Genomic DNA, 13,927 nt, shown 5'->3' with positions numbered 1-13,927 from the left:
CTCCAACAGGTGACAATTGTCTGGCCACTGGGAAAGGGATCATGCAGAGTCCAAGACACCGCACCTGGAGGTAATTCAGCTAATTTTTTGAGCACCTGACCAGCGACCAGTGCTCCGAAGCACCTGGTTTTGTGTCGCTGCACAGGCCACAGGGCTTTCGGGGTGCTGGCCTGCTGATGGTTAAAGCTGCTTTTGGAGGAGCAAATATAAAGGCTAGTAAAAAATAAAGTATGCCTTACATCAAGTATGAGATCCACATTGGCAAAAAAAAACTTTCACCTCGATCAAGGCTTTTGTGCTCTCCTTGAAAGGCGGTAAAGTGCACCAAAGACACTGCCATGTTCCGACTGCGGGATCTGTTTGCGAGTGGTGTGGTGCCGTATATCATACGCGCCGAGAGCAGCGGTTGTAGTCCACAAAGCGCCCTACACTAAACTAACCGTATCAAACTCCTACCCGCTAAATTATTTTTTTTGCATGAAAATTATCATTTAAATCCACAAACAAGTGTAATCCGGGGCATATAAAGACTTGGATCAGAAAATAATTACTTTCTCATTCATTTTTTTCGGTCTCATAGGTCCCATGTGCAATGGCGACTTACGAGCTCCATACCTGCAATTAACCCTTAATCATGCGGCTATGGATCATGGTAGTCCGCAAAATTAGGTACAAATGCTCTCTTGTTGTAGACGTGTGCGTGCTGAATGTTGTCGCTAGTAAAATCAAGTCAAGCAGTACACAATACATGGAAGTTACATTTGTAGTTTTATTGACCAAACCGACAACATGTTAATGATCAAGGGTTCACTTCCATCCCTTGTACCCTCCATATACAGCACTCACCGAGGGCTTCTCCTCCTCCCCCCTCCTCCTCCCCCCCATACTTGCTGCCTAGCGGTTGGCTACTGGTAATACCTAGTGGGAAAGCTCTGGGCTTGTTGTCCATATCCTGATGGCATTCCCAGACTGGCCATCTGGACGCTCTGGCCCTGCTGCTGCTGCCACACTGGTTGCACGCTGTCCCACTCCTGCTGTTGCCCCTCCCACTGCTCCTCCTCCTCCCACTGCTGTTCCTGCTGCTGCTGCTGCTCTTCCTCACTGCTGCTGGGAGAGTCATAAACGATGTAGTGGTTCTCCTGCGAGTCATCTCTGCCATTCTCCAAGCTACTGGTGTAGTCAGTGTAGGTTCCTGTAAGGTACTGGCCTCTGAGGAACCTCATATTGAAAGGAAAGGAAGACCCCCGGGAAAAGGCACTGGGCATGGAGGCTCCTAGTTGAGGAGCGCTGGCAGGCAGTGGAGGGGTGCCTTTTTCCTGGGTCTCAGACTCGTAGGCACCCTTCTCGTTCGTGGCCTCAACCTGGAGCAGCTCTCCTGGGAAGGACTCCGGTGGAGGAGGTAACGCAGATGGGCTGCCATTACTGGTGGATGAACCACCTTGCCCTCCGGAGAAGGTGATAGGAGACATAACCCAGGAGCCATCTAGAAAGTAGAGCATGGGGTGAGCAACATGCCAAATAGCTTACTTCCAAAACAGCTGTTAGCTATAGGCTAAATGTTAAAGTGCCAGTGAAAAAAAAAAATCATAGGCAGGGTGCAAGGAATGGTTATACTTCTCAAACCTTCTATGACGTCATAATATAGCCATACACCATTGCACATTATAACAATCAATGAGTCGTGTCTGGCCATGCTTAAAATGAATACAAGGTAGCCGTGAGTGTGAACCCATGGATAAAACCTTAGTCTTTCATAGAGCTCCAAACCAAAATGCTTTTTAATTTTACAATTCATTTAACATTGCTAACAGGAGTTCACTTGCATATTTGTATTATTCATTCAAGGTTACCTTGAGATGCTCCATGTGTGGATTCTGGGTCTCCTGGCGCTTTATAAGAGCCACCGCCAGTGGACCTAGCTTTATACATGGGGCCTAAACATAAGCAAAGATCAGCCACACATGTAAACACATTGAAGTGAATTTAAACAAAAAGCTACACTTTAATAATATACATACCATTTTTAAGAGGTCTACATTCGATAACCCAAAGCAGGACTGCTTGGATGATGACACTAAAACAGAACAAATGTTAAAAAAACAAAAACATTATTAATCATGAAACATTGCTAAATCCTCCTCGCTTACCATGTAATTAGAAATGCTGCCATGGTTCCAAATGGGATTTAGCACATTCTTCCCAAAGGGTTGAGGAGGGTTTTTAAATGTTGGCGGCCACCAGCTGACCAATCAAAGCATAATGAGTTGATGATGAACAGCTGTCACTCACTGTAAGAAGTGGAAATGGGAACTCACCCCATATCGCCTCACGTTAAACCATTGAGGAAGCTTTACGTTTACAATCACATAAGCTTGAGTCAAAAGTCAAAGAAAAAAGTGACTAAGTGATGCAAGTAATAAATTAAATAATATAATTAAATATATCGGTTTTATCTTTATTTTACACAGAATTTGCACTGAATTCTAAATCACATTGCAGCTGGAATATCAACAGCATCTGAATCATCTTTATAGTTTGACTTTTGCTATATAGTTAACTTGTTTGATATAACCACCATTATTTTAATAATGAATAACAGAGATTAAAATGCATTATGCATTGTTATAAAGGCTTTGAAGCAATAGGAAAAGGGTTTTTTAGGTTAATTTGTAATTGTAAATATTGTCGATTTGATGTCTCAACAGGCAATTTCTCATTGAAGTATCTCCTGACCATTTGAAGGATTTGTAATAATAAATCTGGTACATCCTTAATATCCTTGTGTTATATATCGATGTAAAAGCACCCACATCCACTTAGGTCTCAGTTGAACCAATCCGACTTACTTCCTCATATCTAGTCCTTGTGCAGATATAACCATGATGGTGATCATTGCTCACATGAATGTAATACACACATGGTATGTAGGATTATACAAAAAATGGAATTTCACAGGATCATTTGTGTATGTTTACTATGAATATATAAGTGTATAGCCTGAGATAAATTGTGCAAAGTAGCTGCGTTGTTGTAGGTGGTGGGTGATATTGACGGAGAGAACAACATTGTTACATTATGTTACCTTAGTGTAGAAGAGACAAAAGCCCTCTGGGAGTGCTTCTTCTCACACCGTTGGTGTAGCAATCTGGTGCTTAGCGCAGCGCTTTCAGCTGCAAATCTAGAGGGCAGTCCAGGACAGTCACAAGCCAGTCTTTTTCTATCCCTCTCAGCGCGTCCACCTCCCAGCAGACCAGTGCATAGAATATCAAAGATGCCACCATAGTATAAATCTTTTTTTTTATTAAACACGGTCCTGCACACTGCCAAGGACTCAGCAAATGAAGACAACTTCGGCTAATGGGTACCGGACATTCGTGTTATCCTACCCGTCCAGTTTTTGGTTAAGTTGATCACCCAGATATCTGTACACTCCTACACTATCTCAACGCCCAATCTCTGGGTGTGGAGCGGTCTAGTCTGGGGCTTCTTCCTGCAGAAGTTCATCACCATCATCTCGGTCTTGCTGGCTTTCACATGATGTCGGTTGGGCTCCCCCAAGTCGACAGAGTCCTGGATGACCTCCCTGTGATCATGTATGTTCCCATCTGAGGGGAGTGGAGTCGTGTCAGGAGGGGACAGTTATTTAATGTGCGGGACGTCCTGGGAGGAGGGAGGTCAGCAGTGTGCAAACGCTGTGTATCATTCATTCATTGGTTGAAAGGGACTCAGATGTTGCACCTCTTTATTTGTTTTGTTGTAAATGCAGCTGGAACAGCTGGGACTACAAACATACAAACACACTCGCGTGCACACACCCACACACACATGCGCAGGCGCACACACACACACACACACACACACACACACACACACACACACACACACACACAAACAAATCCATAAATTATGCAATTGTTCTTAAATGCATCTTTGTGTATTTAGTGTGTCCCAGAGCTTTATTTAGCATGCACGATAAAGACATGTAGACGGTTCTAAAGAAAGTGAAACAACAGTCAAATAGATTTGTTTGTGTTCTCTGTTAAAACGATTATTCTTTGTAGGTTTTTTAGGCGATGCTGAAACAAAGTACAAGTTCAAAGTTCTAACGTTTTTATTCGCCATTTGTGCATAAACCAGACAGTCCAAACACATACAAATTATTGTGCAGGGCTTCCCAAGTCAAGTACAGTATTAATACAAAGAGAGAGAGAGAGAGAGAGAGAGAGAGAGAGAGAGAGAGAGAGAGAGAGAGAGAGAGAGAGAGAGAGAGAGAGAGAGAGAGAGAGAGAGAGAGAGAGAGAGAGAGAGAGAGAGAGAGAGAAAGAGAGAGAGAGAGAGAGAGAGAAAAATTGAGATGAGGACAAATTGCATGTTGTGAATTGCATTCAGAGAGCACCACAGTAGATAGTGATTAAAATATATATACATATCAAATTAAATTGAATTCAGCAGTGCAACCATACTGTATAACCACATGTAGCAGCGTTATTGCACGTAGGAAATGGGGGTAGGGTGGTGAGGGATATTGCACATTGTATTTTTTTCAGTTGTTCTCTGTTAATGCCATCAGTCGCACTGTGGCAGGGAAGAAGCTGTTGAATAATCTTGTTGTGTGTGTGATGACACTGTCCGCTCTACTGTGTCTGAGGCTGTATTTGGATTGTTTGTTATTGAGTAGAGGTGAGCTGGGTGGAGGGAGTCTCTAATGATTCTCACTGCCCTTTTCCGACAGAGCTGATTGTAAATAAAGTCCATTGAGGGAAGTGTGGTCCCAGTAATCCTTTCTGCAGTCGTTATGACCCTTTGGAGTGACCTCCTCTCTGCCTGTGTGGTATTCCCGTACCAGACAGTGATACCTGAAGTGAGAATGCTCTCTACAAGTCCACTGTAGGCCAGGGTGAGAGGACGCTGGTTTAGTCCCGATTTCCTGAGCAGTCTGATGAAATACAGCCACTGCTGGGCTTTTTTCACTGTGGCAGCAGTGAAATGATGGACCCATTGGAGTGAACCATGTATTTGACCATTCATTTCATGCATTACTTTTTTTTCCGGCACATTGGATCTCCACACCAGTGTGGTCATTTTAAAAAGGTCAATAGTATTTGTTGTGTGAAGACAAAATTCTTCCTGATTTTTTACTTCACGATATTATTATGATTTTAGGCTATTTAGGCTGCTGCTCTGCTACACTTCAAAAAGTGTAACCGACATCGGTATGTCGTCGTGAATCATGGACCCAAAGGAAGACGTGAATACGTGCCTGAACATGTATTTTTCAGTTCCCCTTGTACGCGTTGACCTTTGATTGGCTTGAATGCTCAAAGAGACGACCAATCAGTGCAACATGCGTGTGTCTGGTCCCGGAAAGCCACGCCACTATGAGCAGTGTTGCCAGATTGGGTCAAATTTCCCGCCCAATCTGTCTTCAGCGGGCTTCAGCCAGTGTTGGGAATTGTGGCCCAATCTGGCAACACTGCCAGATTGGGCATCCATCAGGAAGAGCAGACCGCTGCTTCAGACCCGGCCCGTCGCTGCAGTCTCCACCCCCGACACCCGACACACAGTAGGATAAATAGGCCGTCGTTCGGCAGCTCCTTTTTCCTCGTTAATGGTCAGGATCTGCGAGAGGAGAATGAAGTTCCTAGTTGCTGCCACGCTCATTGTGGGATCGGTGGTTTTCCTTCTCTTCCCGAGCGGTTCCGACGCCGATGAAAAGAAGAAGGGGCCTAAAGTCACCGCGAAGGTATGCGCCGCCTTGCTAAGCTAGTGGCGGTCGGTGCGGATCAACCAGAGCCAGCTAGCCAAGCCCCGCCGTCAGGGCTCCACGGCGGAGCTCCGCGTCTGAGGCTAGCTCCGTGTTGGCCTAAACACCAGTGTGTCTACGCCGTTGCTAGCTGTCGGCTAGCCGCCTGTCAAGCGCTAGGCGGTTGCTGCATGCACTGATTTTATGGCGTCCTGGTTGTTTAAAATTCAAAGTGAGGGTTTTTCACGTATATATCTGCGTTCCTGCTAGTCCAGATGTTTTTTGATGGGGAAATTAAGCTCTTGGTTGCAGGTTGTGTCCCGGTCAGGCCCAGACTGCTCCCCGTTTCTGCGGCTCTGTTGGCCACGTATACATAATGCAAACCTGCAAGGGGATGTTCAGCATGTTGGCAGATGTCCTTTTTACTTAGGATCAGAACTAATATGTTAAACACATTTGTTTCCTTTTCAGGTGTACTTTGATATGAACATTGGAGATGAGGAAGTGGGAAGAATTGTGATTGGAGTGTTTGGGAAGACCGTTCCCAAAACTGTGGAGAACTTTGTCGCATTGGCCACAGGGGAGGTAAGGAGAGACCCGTCTGAGACCACTAGGAGGAGATTAGTCTTATGCAGGGGTTTCTCTCAGAATCATGACCTGTATTACGGACTCCTTGAACTGGGTTTCTGAATGTAAACTGCCTTGCATGCTTTTGTTCTAGTTATGGATGGAAAATCTGATGAAATTTAAAAAATCCCCTAATTGCATTGGAGTACTTGGTTATACTAGCCTTTAGTATTTGACCGAAAATGTTGCATAACTGATAAATCCATCATTTAAAAATAAATAAACAAATTGCTGAAAGATAAAGCAAAGACGCCCAAGTTAAATGCATAGTTTTGAACAGTCCATTGGAATTTTATTGAGTATATACCCTTCTTTTTAAAGCATCCTGCTAAAACTGCGACAGTCAAGGCTTTGATGCCTAGCTCTTGTGGCCGTGTAAGCATGGGTACACCAAGGAAGGAGAGCGTAAGCACGGTGTCGAAAGTTAGGCTTGGGAGGACCTCTTTCTTAATGTCCAGTATCCCTTGGCTCAAGATGCTGTGCAACATTGCAAAATGTAGGCCTTGAAACAACTATTGTTTCATATCTTGGGTGTTGTTTGAACACAATCTACTACTACTACTACTACTACTAATGGACTGTATAATGTAGCGTGCTGTGAACCTGCTGCCCTCATTCTGGGTTCATATTCAAAGAGCTTGATTTATAAATGTCAAGTTCAATGGCAGTCATCTTAATCCTTAATAAGTACAGTTTTAAGTGGGCCACATGATGTCATTATGTCACGTCACCTCCATAAATTAATCTCCCTTCAATTGTTTTACTATTTCCTCTCATCCCTACTCGAATAATGATTGATTGTATTCATTGCGGGAGTTGAACACATTGAACAACTCATTGTTCTTTACAGAAAGGATTCGGCTACAAAGGCAGCAAATTCCATCGTGTCATCAAGGACTTTATGATCCAGGGTGGAGACTTCACCAGGGGTGATGGCACTGGAGGTAAAGCCCAGCTTAGCGCTTCTCTTGATACCCCTGCGTGTGTGTAATATAATGTAGCAGTCTGCTCCACAATGGAAATTGTTGTGGCATAAGCATACTCCAACCAATGTGGGTGGCGTGCCAAATGTGCTTGCAAAATATTATTTGTTATTATTATGGTGCTCACAGGAGCACAATAAACAAATCCTGGAGGATACACCTCGCCCTTCTATTCAAATAGTGTTAAACTGCAACAACCAATCAAGTAGTACCTGTTACGGGGTGGCGCGTGGTTATTAGTCTTGTGTTTCCGAGCCTAGTCCTAGGCGTAGAATCGTTTTTATTCTCAATACTGACAACGATTCCTTGACTCCCCGTGTTCTAGGCAAGAGCATCTACGGAGACCGCTTCCCCGATGAGAACTTCAAGCTGAAGCACTACGGCAAGGGCTGGCTGAGCATGGCTAACGCCGGCAAGGACACCAACGGCTCCCAGTTCTTCATCACCACCATCCAGACTCCCTGGCTGGACGGAAAGCACGTGGTCTTTGGAAAGATCCTGGAGGGCTTTGTGAGTGTCTTGTTATTACTGAACCATAACCCGATTTGTACAGGCTTCATCATTTGACAACCTGTTGATTAACTAGTATTGGTGCTACAAATCTGCATTCAGACACTTTATACCTTAAGAAAATAGTACCTGGCGTTGTGTAGCATCTTATCCTAGATATCTTTGGTTAAATGGGTTTACCTTGCATTTGTTAGTGCTTGGCACTTGTTTCTATGAACATCCTTACTGTACCGACAGCGATATGTTTCTTATTTCTGACAAATGTACTTTTTGTAAGTCTCTTTGGATAAAAGTTTGCACCAACCATATTGGCCCTTTGTTTCCGCCTCCGCTCGTGGTTGTTCTTGGTGGGAGCCTCCATTCATTATCCTTTTTCTTTCAGGATGTTGTGAAGAGGATTGAGGCCACCAAGACGGACAGCAGGGACAAGCCCCTCCTCGAGGTCTCCATCCGCGACTCTGGCAAGATCGATGTGGACAAGCCCTACGCGGTGGCCAAGGAGTAGAGCACTACTGAAGCATCACATTAAACGGCACTGTGTGCAGGGGAGGGAAGAGGAGATCGGGTGCTGGCCGCTTTGGAATTGACGCCAGACCCGTTGTGTGTCCCGATGAAGAGGGGGGCCGTGGTCATCATGAGGATGAAGAAGGAGGTGCCTTCTTTTTAAATGCGGCAGAACAAAAATCGCAGCCAAGATTTCAAAACCACAGCATTTGGGTCCATTTTCAGTTTTCCTATTACCCCCCAACAATCATTCCAAGTTGCAATTCCAAGCTGTTCTTGCGATTGGTTTTTTGTAATAAAATAAGGAAATCTTGAATAAAGGTTACTTTACTTGATTTGGTGCCGACTGAATCGTTATGATTTACTGTATTTCTTCTGGAAGGGTATAGTTCCTTATATATTTTCGGAGCAACAACGCTACCTCTCCATTTCTGCATTAAGAAGTGCACTAAAATAACCATATGACGTGAAATGTCCTCTAGGGGTCGCGCTTACACAGCATCAGGCTACTAGGCAACTGCAGTGAAGTGCGCACATTATCTAACATGAATAACCAAATTCCTATTCTGACTCCCTGACTCCCTCACGTATTATTTTCTTAGATGTCTGCTTGTGACATGTCTAATGTTTAATAAGCATTTATCATGTGGTGGGCCTATATATTTAGATAATCTTCCGGCGTAGGCTATAATTCCATTTCGCCATGTGGATCCGATTCATTACAAGGACGGACAGGCGGATGTGGTTCAGCATAATTAAATTCTGACATAATGGTCCTCACTAAACCTTGCAGAAACATAGATCACTTGTATGATGCCCACATATTTTCAAGTGCATAATCTTGTGTAGCATAGGATAGAGTTCAGTCTACTCTCCCGTCTTGAGACATGAACATAAACTGAACTGAGCAGAATAATCTCCTTTAAACTAATCAAAATGTCAATTTAATGTAGTGTTTGGATCTGAGTAACATTTTCTTAAAAGACAACTCAATCATATCAAACATTTTCTTTTCTATTCGTGGTGCCAGTTAGATCATGTTGGCATAAATTAAAACACATTAGTTCATAATATTTTCAGCAACCGATTCCTACAAGCTCCATGGCTGACCATCTGCACTTTAAGTACGTTTAGAGAGACTTTTAAAGAGAAATGGGAGTTCTAATAATTTATTTGAGTTATTAATGTTTATATTTAGCCAATGCATTAATCGCTCAAATGATAAAATCTTTATCCTGTTCTTTCAATGTCTGTATTTATATAATATATAAGGCCGTAGGCAGCAATCTATGAGGCCAGAGGGAGGGTGCTGGTCATTAGGATGGAATTGCTAAAAACGAACGAGCTCCTCTGTTTGAGTGAACCGACGGTCATGAACAGAGTGCGCTGCTATATAGGCTACAGTGTGTCTTAGCTATGTAGTCCATCTTATGACATATTTAAGGCTGAAGTTTAAAATTAATTGTCAGCAGTGGGATTTGAACTCATGCCTGAAGTTGGAGACCATGAAACGTCCGATTTAGTATTAATTCTTGAGTGGCGTACGGCCACACCGAACGCAACGCCATGATGTCACTACATGCGTCCGTCGGCGGATTGCCGAGGGCGTGTCTGACGGAGAGGGGACCAGTCTTTGTAGACGCATACTGCAGCCAATCAAATCGCCTCCCTCTACAAAGCCAATGTGTGGATATTAAGTACAAAAAAAGAACACAAACAACAGGTGACTAAAAACAATCCTATTATTCCATTTTTTTTTTTAAATATATAGGCCTGACGGCCAGATTTTTCCTGCTTCTTCCTGCATGATAAAGCAAAATGGATCCAGTAAAACTCGTGGAGTGTATTTGCATAACCGCGATCTGATTGGCTGACAGTTCCAGCACTGCCTGAAAAGTTAAAAAATTCTCAACTTCTGAACGCAAGAGACGGAGCCAACAATACATTTCGGGATCACCGCATGCAATGTCAATGAGATCCGTCAGAACTGGGCTCCAACTCCTCCAGTTGGAGACCAGAAACAACAGATTTGTAGATGGTAGTAAATCTTGCGTCTCTCGCCTTTTAGACCTCTAGGCCATCCTGACGACTGGGTAGTGGAGTTTATAACTTGAGTTTAAAAACCTTAGAAATGTACCCAATAATTCTATTCTTTTGAACAATGATTTATAAAAGTGAAGTTTTTTAAAAGTTTGTCAATAGAGTGATTTGAACCCACGCCTCCAGTTAGAGACTAGAAACCCCCGATTTGAGGAAGGTATTAATCTGGCACCTAAAGCCGCTCGGCCATCCTGACATCTATCTAAAGCAGGGGTCTCAAACCCAACTTACCTGGGGGCCGCTGGAGGTAGAGTCTGGGTCAGGCTGGGCCGCATCAAGTATTCCACAGAAAAAAGGAGCACAACTGACCCAATCTAAGTTAATGATCGGGCTATAATCGGAATCACGTTGGCTATGTAATCGCTGACAACAGGGGACATTTCATAGTGATTGGTGGAAACCAGGACGTTTTAGCGTCCTTTGGCTTTTGTCGGGACTCAGGACACGCAACTCAAATTGGAACTGTCCCGGCAAAACCGGGACATCTGGTCACCCTATCACAAGTGAGAAAAAAAGGGTGGCAAGCCACTCAGCAAAAATGTGCGTTTGACAACAACGCGCAGGCCGCACTAACACTAAGCTTTGATGTCAAGTAGGGGGCCACAAAATATCATCCCGCGGGCCACAATTGGCCCCCGGGCCACGAGTTTGAGAGCCTTGATCTAAAGCAAGTAGAGAGTCTAAATTAACTCAAAATGACTCAAGAAATTAACCATATAATTATAGTTATTTTAACAATAATTCAGGAAACTTAAGTTTTAAATAGGTTGTCAGAAGTGGGATTTGAACCGACGCCTCCAGTTGGAGACATAAACCTCAGGTTTGAGGAAGGTAGTAATCCTTGAGACTGGCGCCTAAGACCGCTCGGACATCCTGACAACGCTAAAAACGAAGTAGCGATTCTCAATTAAACAAAAATGACTCAAGAAATGAACCATATAATTATAGTTATTTGAACAATAATTTATGAAACTGAAGTTTTAAAATGATTGTCAGAAGTGGGATTTGAACCCACACCTCCAGTTGGAGACATAAACCTCAGGTTTGAGGAAGGTAGTAATCCTTGCGTCTGGCACCTAAGATCGCTCGGACATCCTGACAACACCCAAAAAATAAGTAGCAATTCTAAATGAAACTAAAATTAGGCAAGAAATGAACCTAGTAAATCTAGTCATTTGAACAATAATTTATAAAACTGAAAATTTACAAAGGTTGTCAGAAGTGGGATTTGAACCCACGCCTCCAGTTGGAGACCAGAAACCTCAGATTAGAGGAAGGTAGTAATCCTTGAGTCTGGCGCCTTAGACAGCTCTGCCATCCTGACATCTATCTAAATCCAAGTGGAGAGTCTAAATTAAATTAAAATGACTAGAGAAATTAACCATATAATTATAGTTATTTGAACAATAATTCAGGAAACTTAAGTTTTAAATAGGTTGTCAGAAGTGGGATTTGAACCCACGCCTCCAGTTGGAGACACAAACCTCAGGTTTGAGGAAGGTAGTAATCCTTGAGTCTGGCGCCTAAGATCGCTCGGACATCCTGACAACACCCAAAAAATAAGTAGCAATTCTAAATGAAACTAAAATTAGGCAAGAAATGAACCTAGTGAATCTAGTCATTTGAACAATAATTTATGAAACTGAAGATTTACAAAGGATATCAGAAGTGGGATTTGAACCCACGCCTCCAATTGGAGACCAGAAACCTCAGCTTTGAGGAAGGTGGTAATCCTTGAGTCTGGCGCCTTGGACCACTCGACCACCCTGACAACTTGCAAATTAAAGTATAGAGTCCAAATTAAGCTCCAATTACTCAAGAAATGTACCTTATAATTGTAGCAAGTTGAACAATGATTTTTTGAAACTGAACATTTAAAAATGTTGTCAGAAGTGGGATTTGAACCCACGCCTCCAGATGGAGACCAGAAACCTCAGATTAGAGGAAGGTAGTAATCCTTGAGTCTGGCGCCTTAGACCGCTCGGCCATCCTGACGTATATAGTAAGCACGTAGAGAGTCTAAACTAACCTAAATTGACTCAAGACATTAACCATATAATTATAGTTATTTGAACAATAATTCAGGAAACTTAAGTTTTAAATAGGATGTCAGAAGTGGGATTTGAACCCACGCCTCCAGGTGGAGACCAGAAACCTCAGATTAGAGGAAGGTAGTAATCCTTGAGTCTGGCGCCTTAGACCGCTCGGCCATCCTGCCGGATAAAGTAAGCACGTAGAGAGTCTAAACTAACCTAAATTGACTCAAGAAATTCACCATATAATTATAGTTATTTGAACAATAATTCAGGAAACTTAAGTTTTAAATAGGATGTCAGAAGTGGGATTTGAACCCACGCCTCCAGTTGGAGACCAGAAACCTCAGATTAGAGGAAGGTAGTAATCCTTGAGTCTGGCGCCTTAGACCGCTCGGCCATCCTGCCGTATAAAGTAAGCACGTAGAGAGTCTAAACTAACCTAAATTGACTCAAGAAATTCACCATATAATTATAGTTATTTGAACAATAATTCAGGAAACTTAAGTTTTAAATAGGATGTCAGAAGTGGGATTTGAACCCACGCCTCCAGTTGGAGACCAGAAACCTCAGATTAGAGGAAGGTAGTAATCCTTGAGTCTGGCGCCTTAGACCGCTCGGCCATCCTGACATCTATCTAAATCCAAGTGGAGAGTCTAAATTAACTTAAAATGACTCATGAAATTAACCATATAATTATAGTTATTTTAACAATAATTCAGGAAACTTAAGTTTTAAATAGATTGTCAGAAGTGGGATTTGAACCCACGCCTCCAGTTGGAGACATAAACCTCAGGTTTGAGGAAGGTAGTAATCCTTGAGTCTGGCGCCTAAGATCGCTCGGACATCCTGACAACACCCAAAAAATAAGTAGCAATTCTGAATGAAACTAAAATTAGGCAAGAAATGAACCTAGTGAATCTAGTCATTTGAACAATAATTTATGAAACTGAAGATTTACAAAGGATATCAGAAGTGGGATTTGAACCCACGCCTCCAATTGGAGACCAGAAACCTCAGCTTTGAGGAAGGTGGTAATCCTTGAGTCTGGCGCCTTGGACCACTCGGCCACCCTGACAACTTGCAAATTAAAGTACAGAGTCCAAATTAAGCTCCAATTACTCAAGAAATGTACCTTATAATTGTAGCAAGTTGAACAATGATTTTTGAAACTGAACATTTAAAAATGTTGTCAGAAGTGGGATTTGAACCCACGCCTCCAGATGGAGACCAGAAACCTCAGATTCGAGGGAGGTAGTAACCTTGAGTCTGGCGCCTTAGACCGCTCGGCCATCCTGACATCTATTTAATTCCAAGTGGAGAGTCTAAATTAACTTAAAATGACTCAAGAAATTAACCATATAATTATAGTTATTTTAACAATAATTCAGGAAACTTAAGTTTTAAATAGGTTGTCAGAAGTGGGA

The 13,927-nt window shown here is 42.8% G+C and overlaps 2 protein-coding genes and 7 non-coding genes across 9 annotated transcripts; 2 read left to right on the top strand and 7 right to left on the bottom strand.

Annotated features, from left to right (window-relative positions):
- Nucleotides 1-749: 749 nt before the first annotated feature.
- LOC115551084 (alpha-protein kinase 1) lies at nt 750-2,202 on the bottom strand. Its single transcript, XM_030366604.1, has 4 exons — nt 2,148-2,202; nt 2,019-2,074; nt 1,851-1,934; nt 750-1,483 (listed from the first exon to the last, which is right to left on the bottom strand). Exons 1-4 carry the CDS (start codon nt 2,168-2,170, stop codon nt 906-908), a joined length of 741 nt encoding a protein of 246 aa, XP_030222464.1. The 5' UTR covers nt 2,171-2,202; the 3' UTR covers nt 750-905.
- Nucleotides 2,203-5,469: 3,267 nt separating this feature from the next.
- On the top strand, nt 5,470-8,702 carry ppib (peptidylprolyl isomerase B (cyclophilin B)). Its single transcript, XM_030366441.1, has 5 exons — nt 5,470-5,743; nt 6,215-6,328; nt 7,221-7,314; nt 7,679-7,863; nt 8,246-8,702. The coding sequence occupies exons 1-5, from the start codon at nt 5,609-5,611 to the stop codon at nt 8,366-8,368; spliced, it is 651 nt and encodes a 216-aa protein (XP_030222301.1). The 5' UTR covers nt 5,470-5,608; the 3' UTR covers nt 8,369-8,702.
- LOC115551704 (small nucleolar RNA SNORA81) lies at nt 6,677-6,860 on the top strand. The gene has a single exon (XR_003978201.1). It is a non-coding gene; the product is annotated as a small nucleolar RNA SNORA81 (small nucleolar RNA).
- A 3,649-nt stretch (nt 8,703-12,351) lies between the features above and the next one.
- trnal-caa (transfer RNA leucine (anticodon CAA)) lies at nt 12,352-12,462 on the bottom strand. Its single transcript has 2 exons — nt 12,425-12,462; nt 12,352-12,386 (listed from the first exon to the last, which is right to left on the bottom strand). It is a non-coding gene; the product is annotated as a tRNA-Leu (tRNA).
- Nucleotides 12,463-12,574: 112 nt separating this feature from the next.
- Nucleotides 12,575-12,685, bottom strand: trnal-caa (transfer RNA leucine (anticodon CAA)). The gene is made up of 2 exons: nt 12,648-12,685; nt 12,575-12,620 (listed from the first exon to the last, which is right to left on the bottom strand). It is a non-coding gene; the product is annotated as a tRNA-Leu (tRNA).
- A 112-nt stretch (nt 12,686-12,797) lies between these two features.
- On the bottom strand, nt 12,798-12,908 carry trnal-caa (transfer RNA leucine (anticodon CAA)). Its single transcript has 2 exons — nt 12,871-12,908; nt 12,798-12,843 (listed from the first exon to the last, which is right to left on the bottom strand). It is a non-coding gene; the product is annotated as a tRNA-Leu (tRNA).
- Nucleotides 12,909-13,020: 112 nt separating this feature from the next.
- trnal-caa (transfer RNA leucine (anticodon CAA)) lies at nt 13,021-13,131 on the bottom strand. The gene is made up of 2 exons: nt 13,094-13,131; nt 13,021-13,066 (listed from the first exon to the last, which is right to left on the bottom strand). It is a non-coding gene; the product is annotated as a tRNA-Leu (tRNA).
- Nucleotides 13,132-13,467: 336 nt separating this feature from the next.
- Nucleotides 13,468-13,578, bottom strand: trnal-caa (transfer RNA leucine (anticodon CAA)). Its single transcript has 2 exons — nt 13,541-13,578; nt 13,468-13,513 (listed from the first exon to the last, which is right to left on the bottom strand). It is a non-coding gene; the product is annotated as a tRNA-Leu (tRNA).
- Nucleotides 13,579-13,690: 112 nt separating this feature from the next.
- On the bottom strand, nt 13,691-13,800 carry trnal-caa (transfer RNA leucine (anticodon CAA)). The gene is made up of 2 exons: nt 13,763-13,800; nt 13,691-13,725 (listed from the first exon to the last, which is right to left on the bottom strand). It is a non-coding gene; the product is annotated as a tRNA-Leu (tRNA).
- Nucleotides 13,801-13,927: the final 127 nt, after the last annotated feature.

The sequence above is a fragment of the Gadus morhua genome, chromosome 9 (genome assembly GCF_902167405.1).
Source record: "Gadus morhua chromosome 9, gadMor3.0, whole genome shotgun sequence".
NCBI lineage: Eukaryota > Metazoa > Chordata > Actinopteri > Gadiformes > Gadidae > Gadus > Gadus morhua.
The sequence above is the reverse complement of the archived record's forward strand: the minus strand, read 5'-3'. Positions and strand labels throughout refer to the sequence as shown.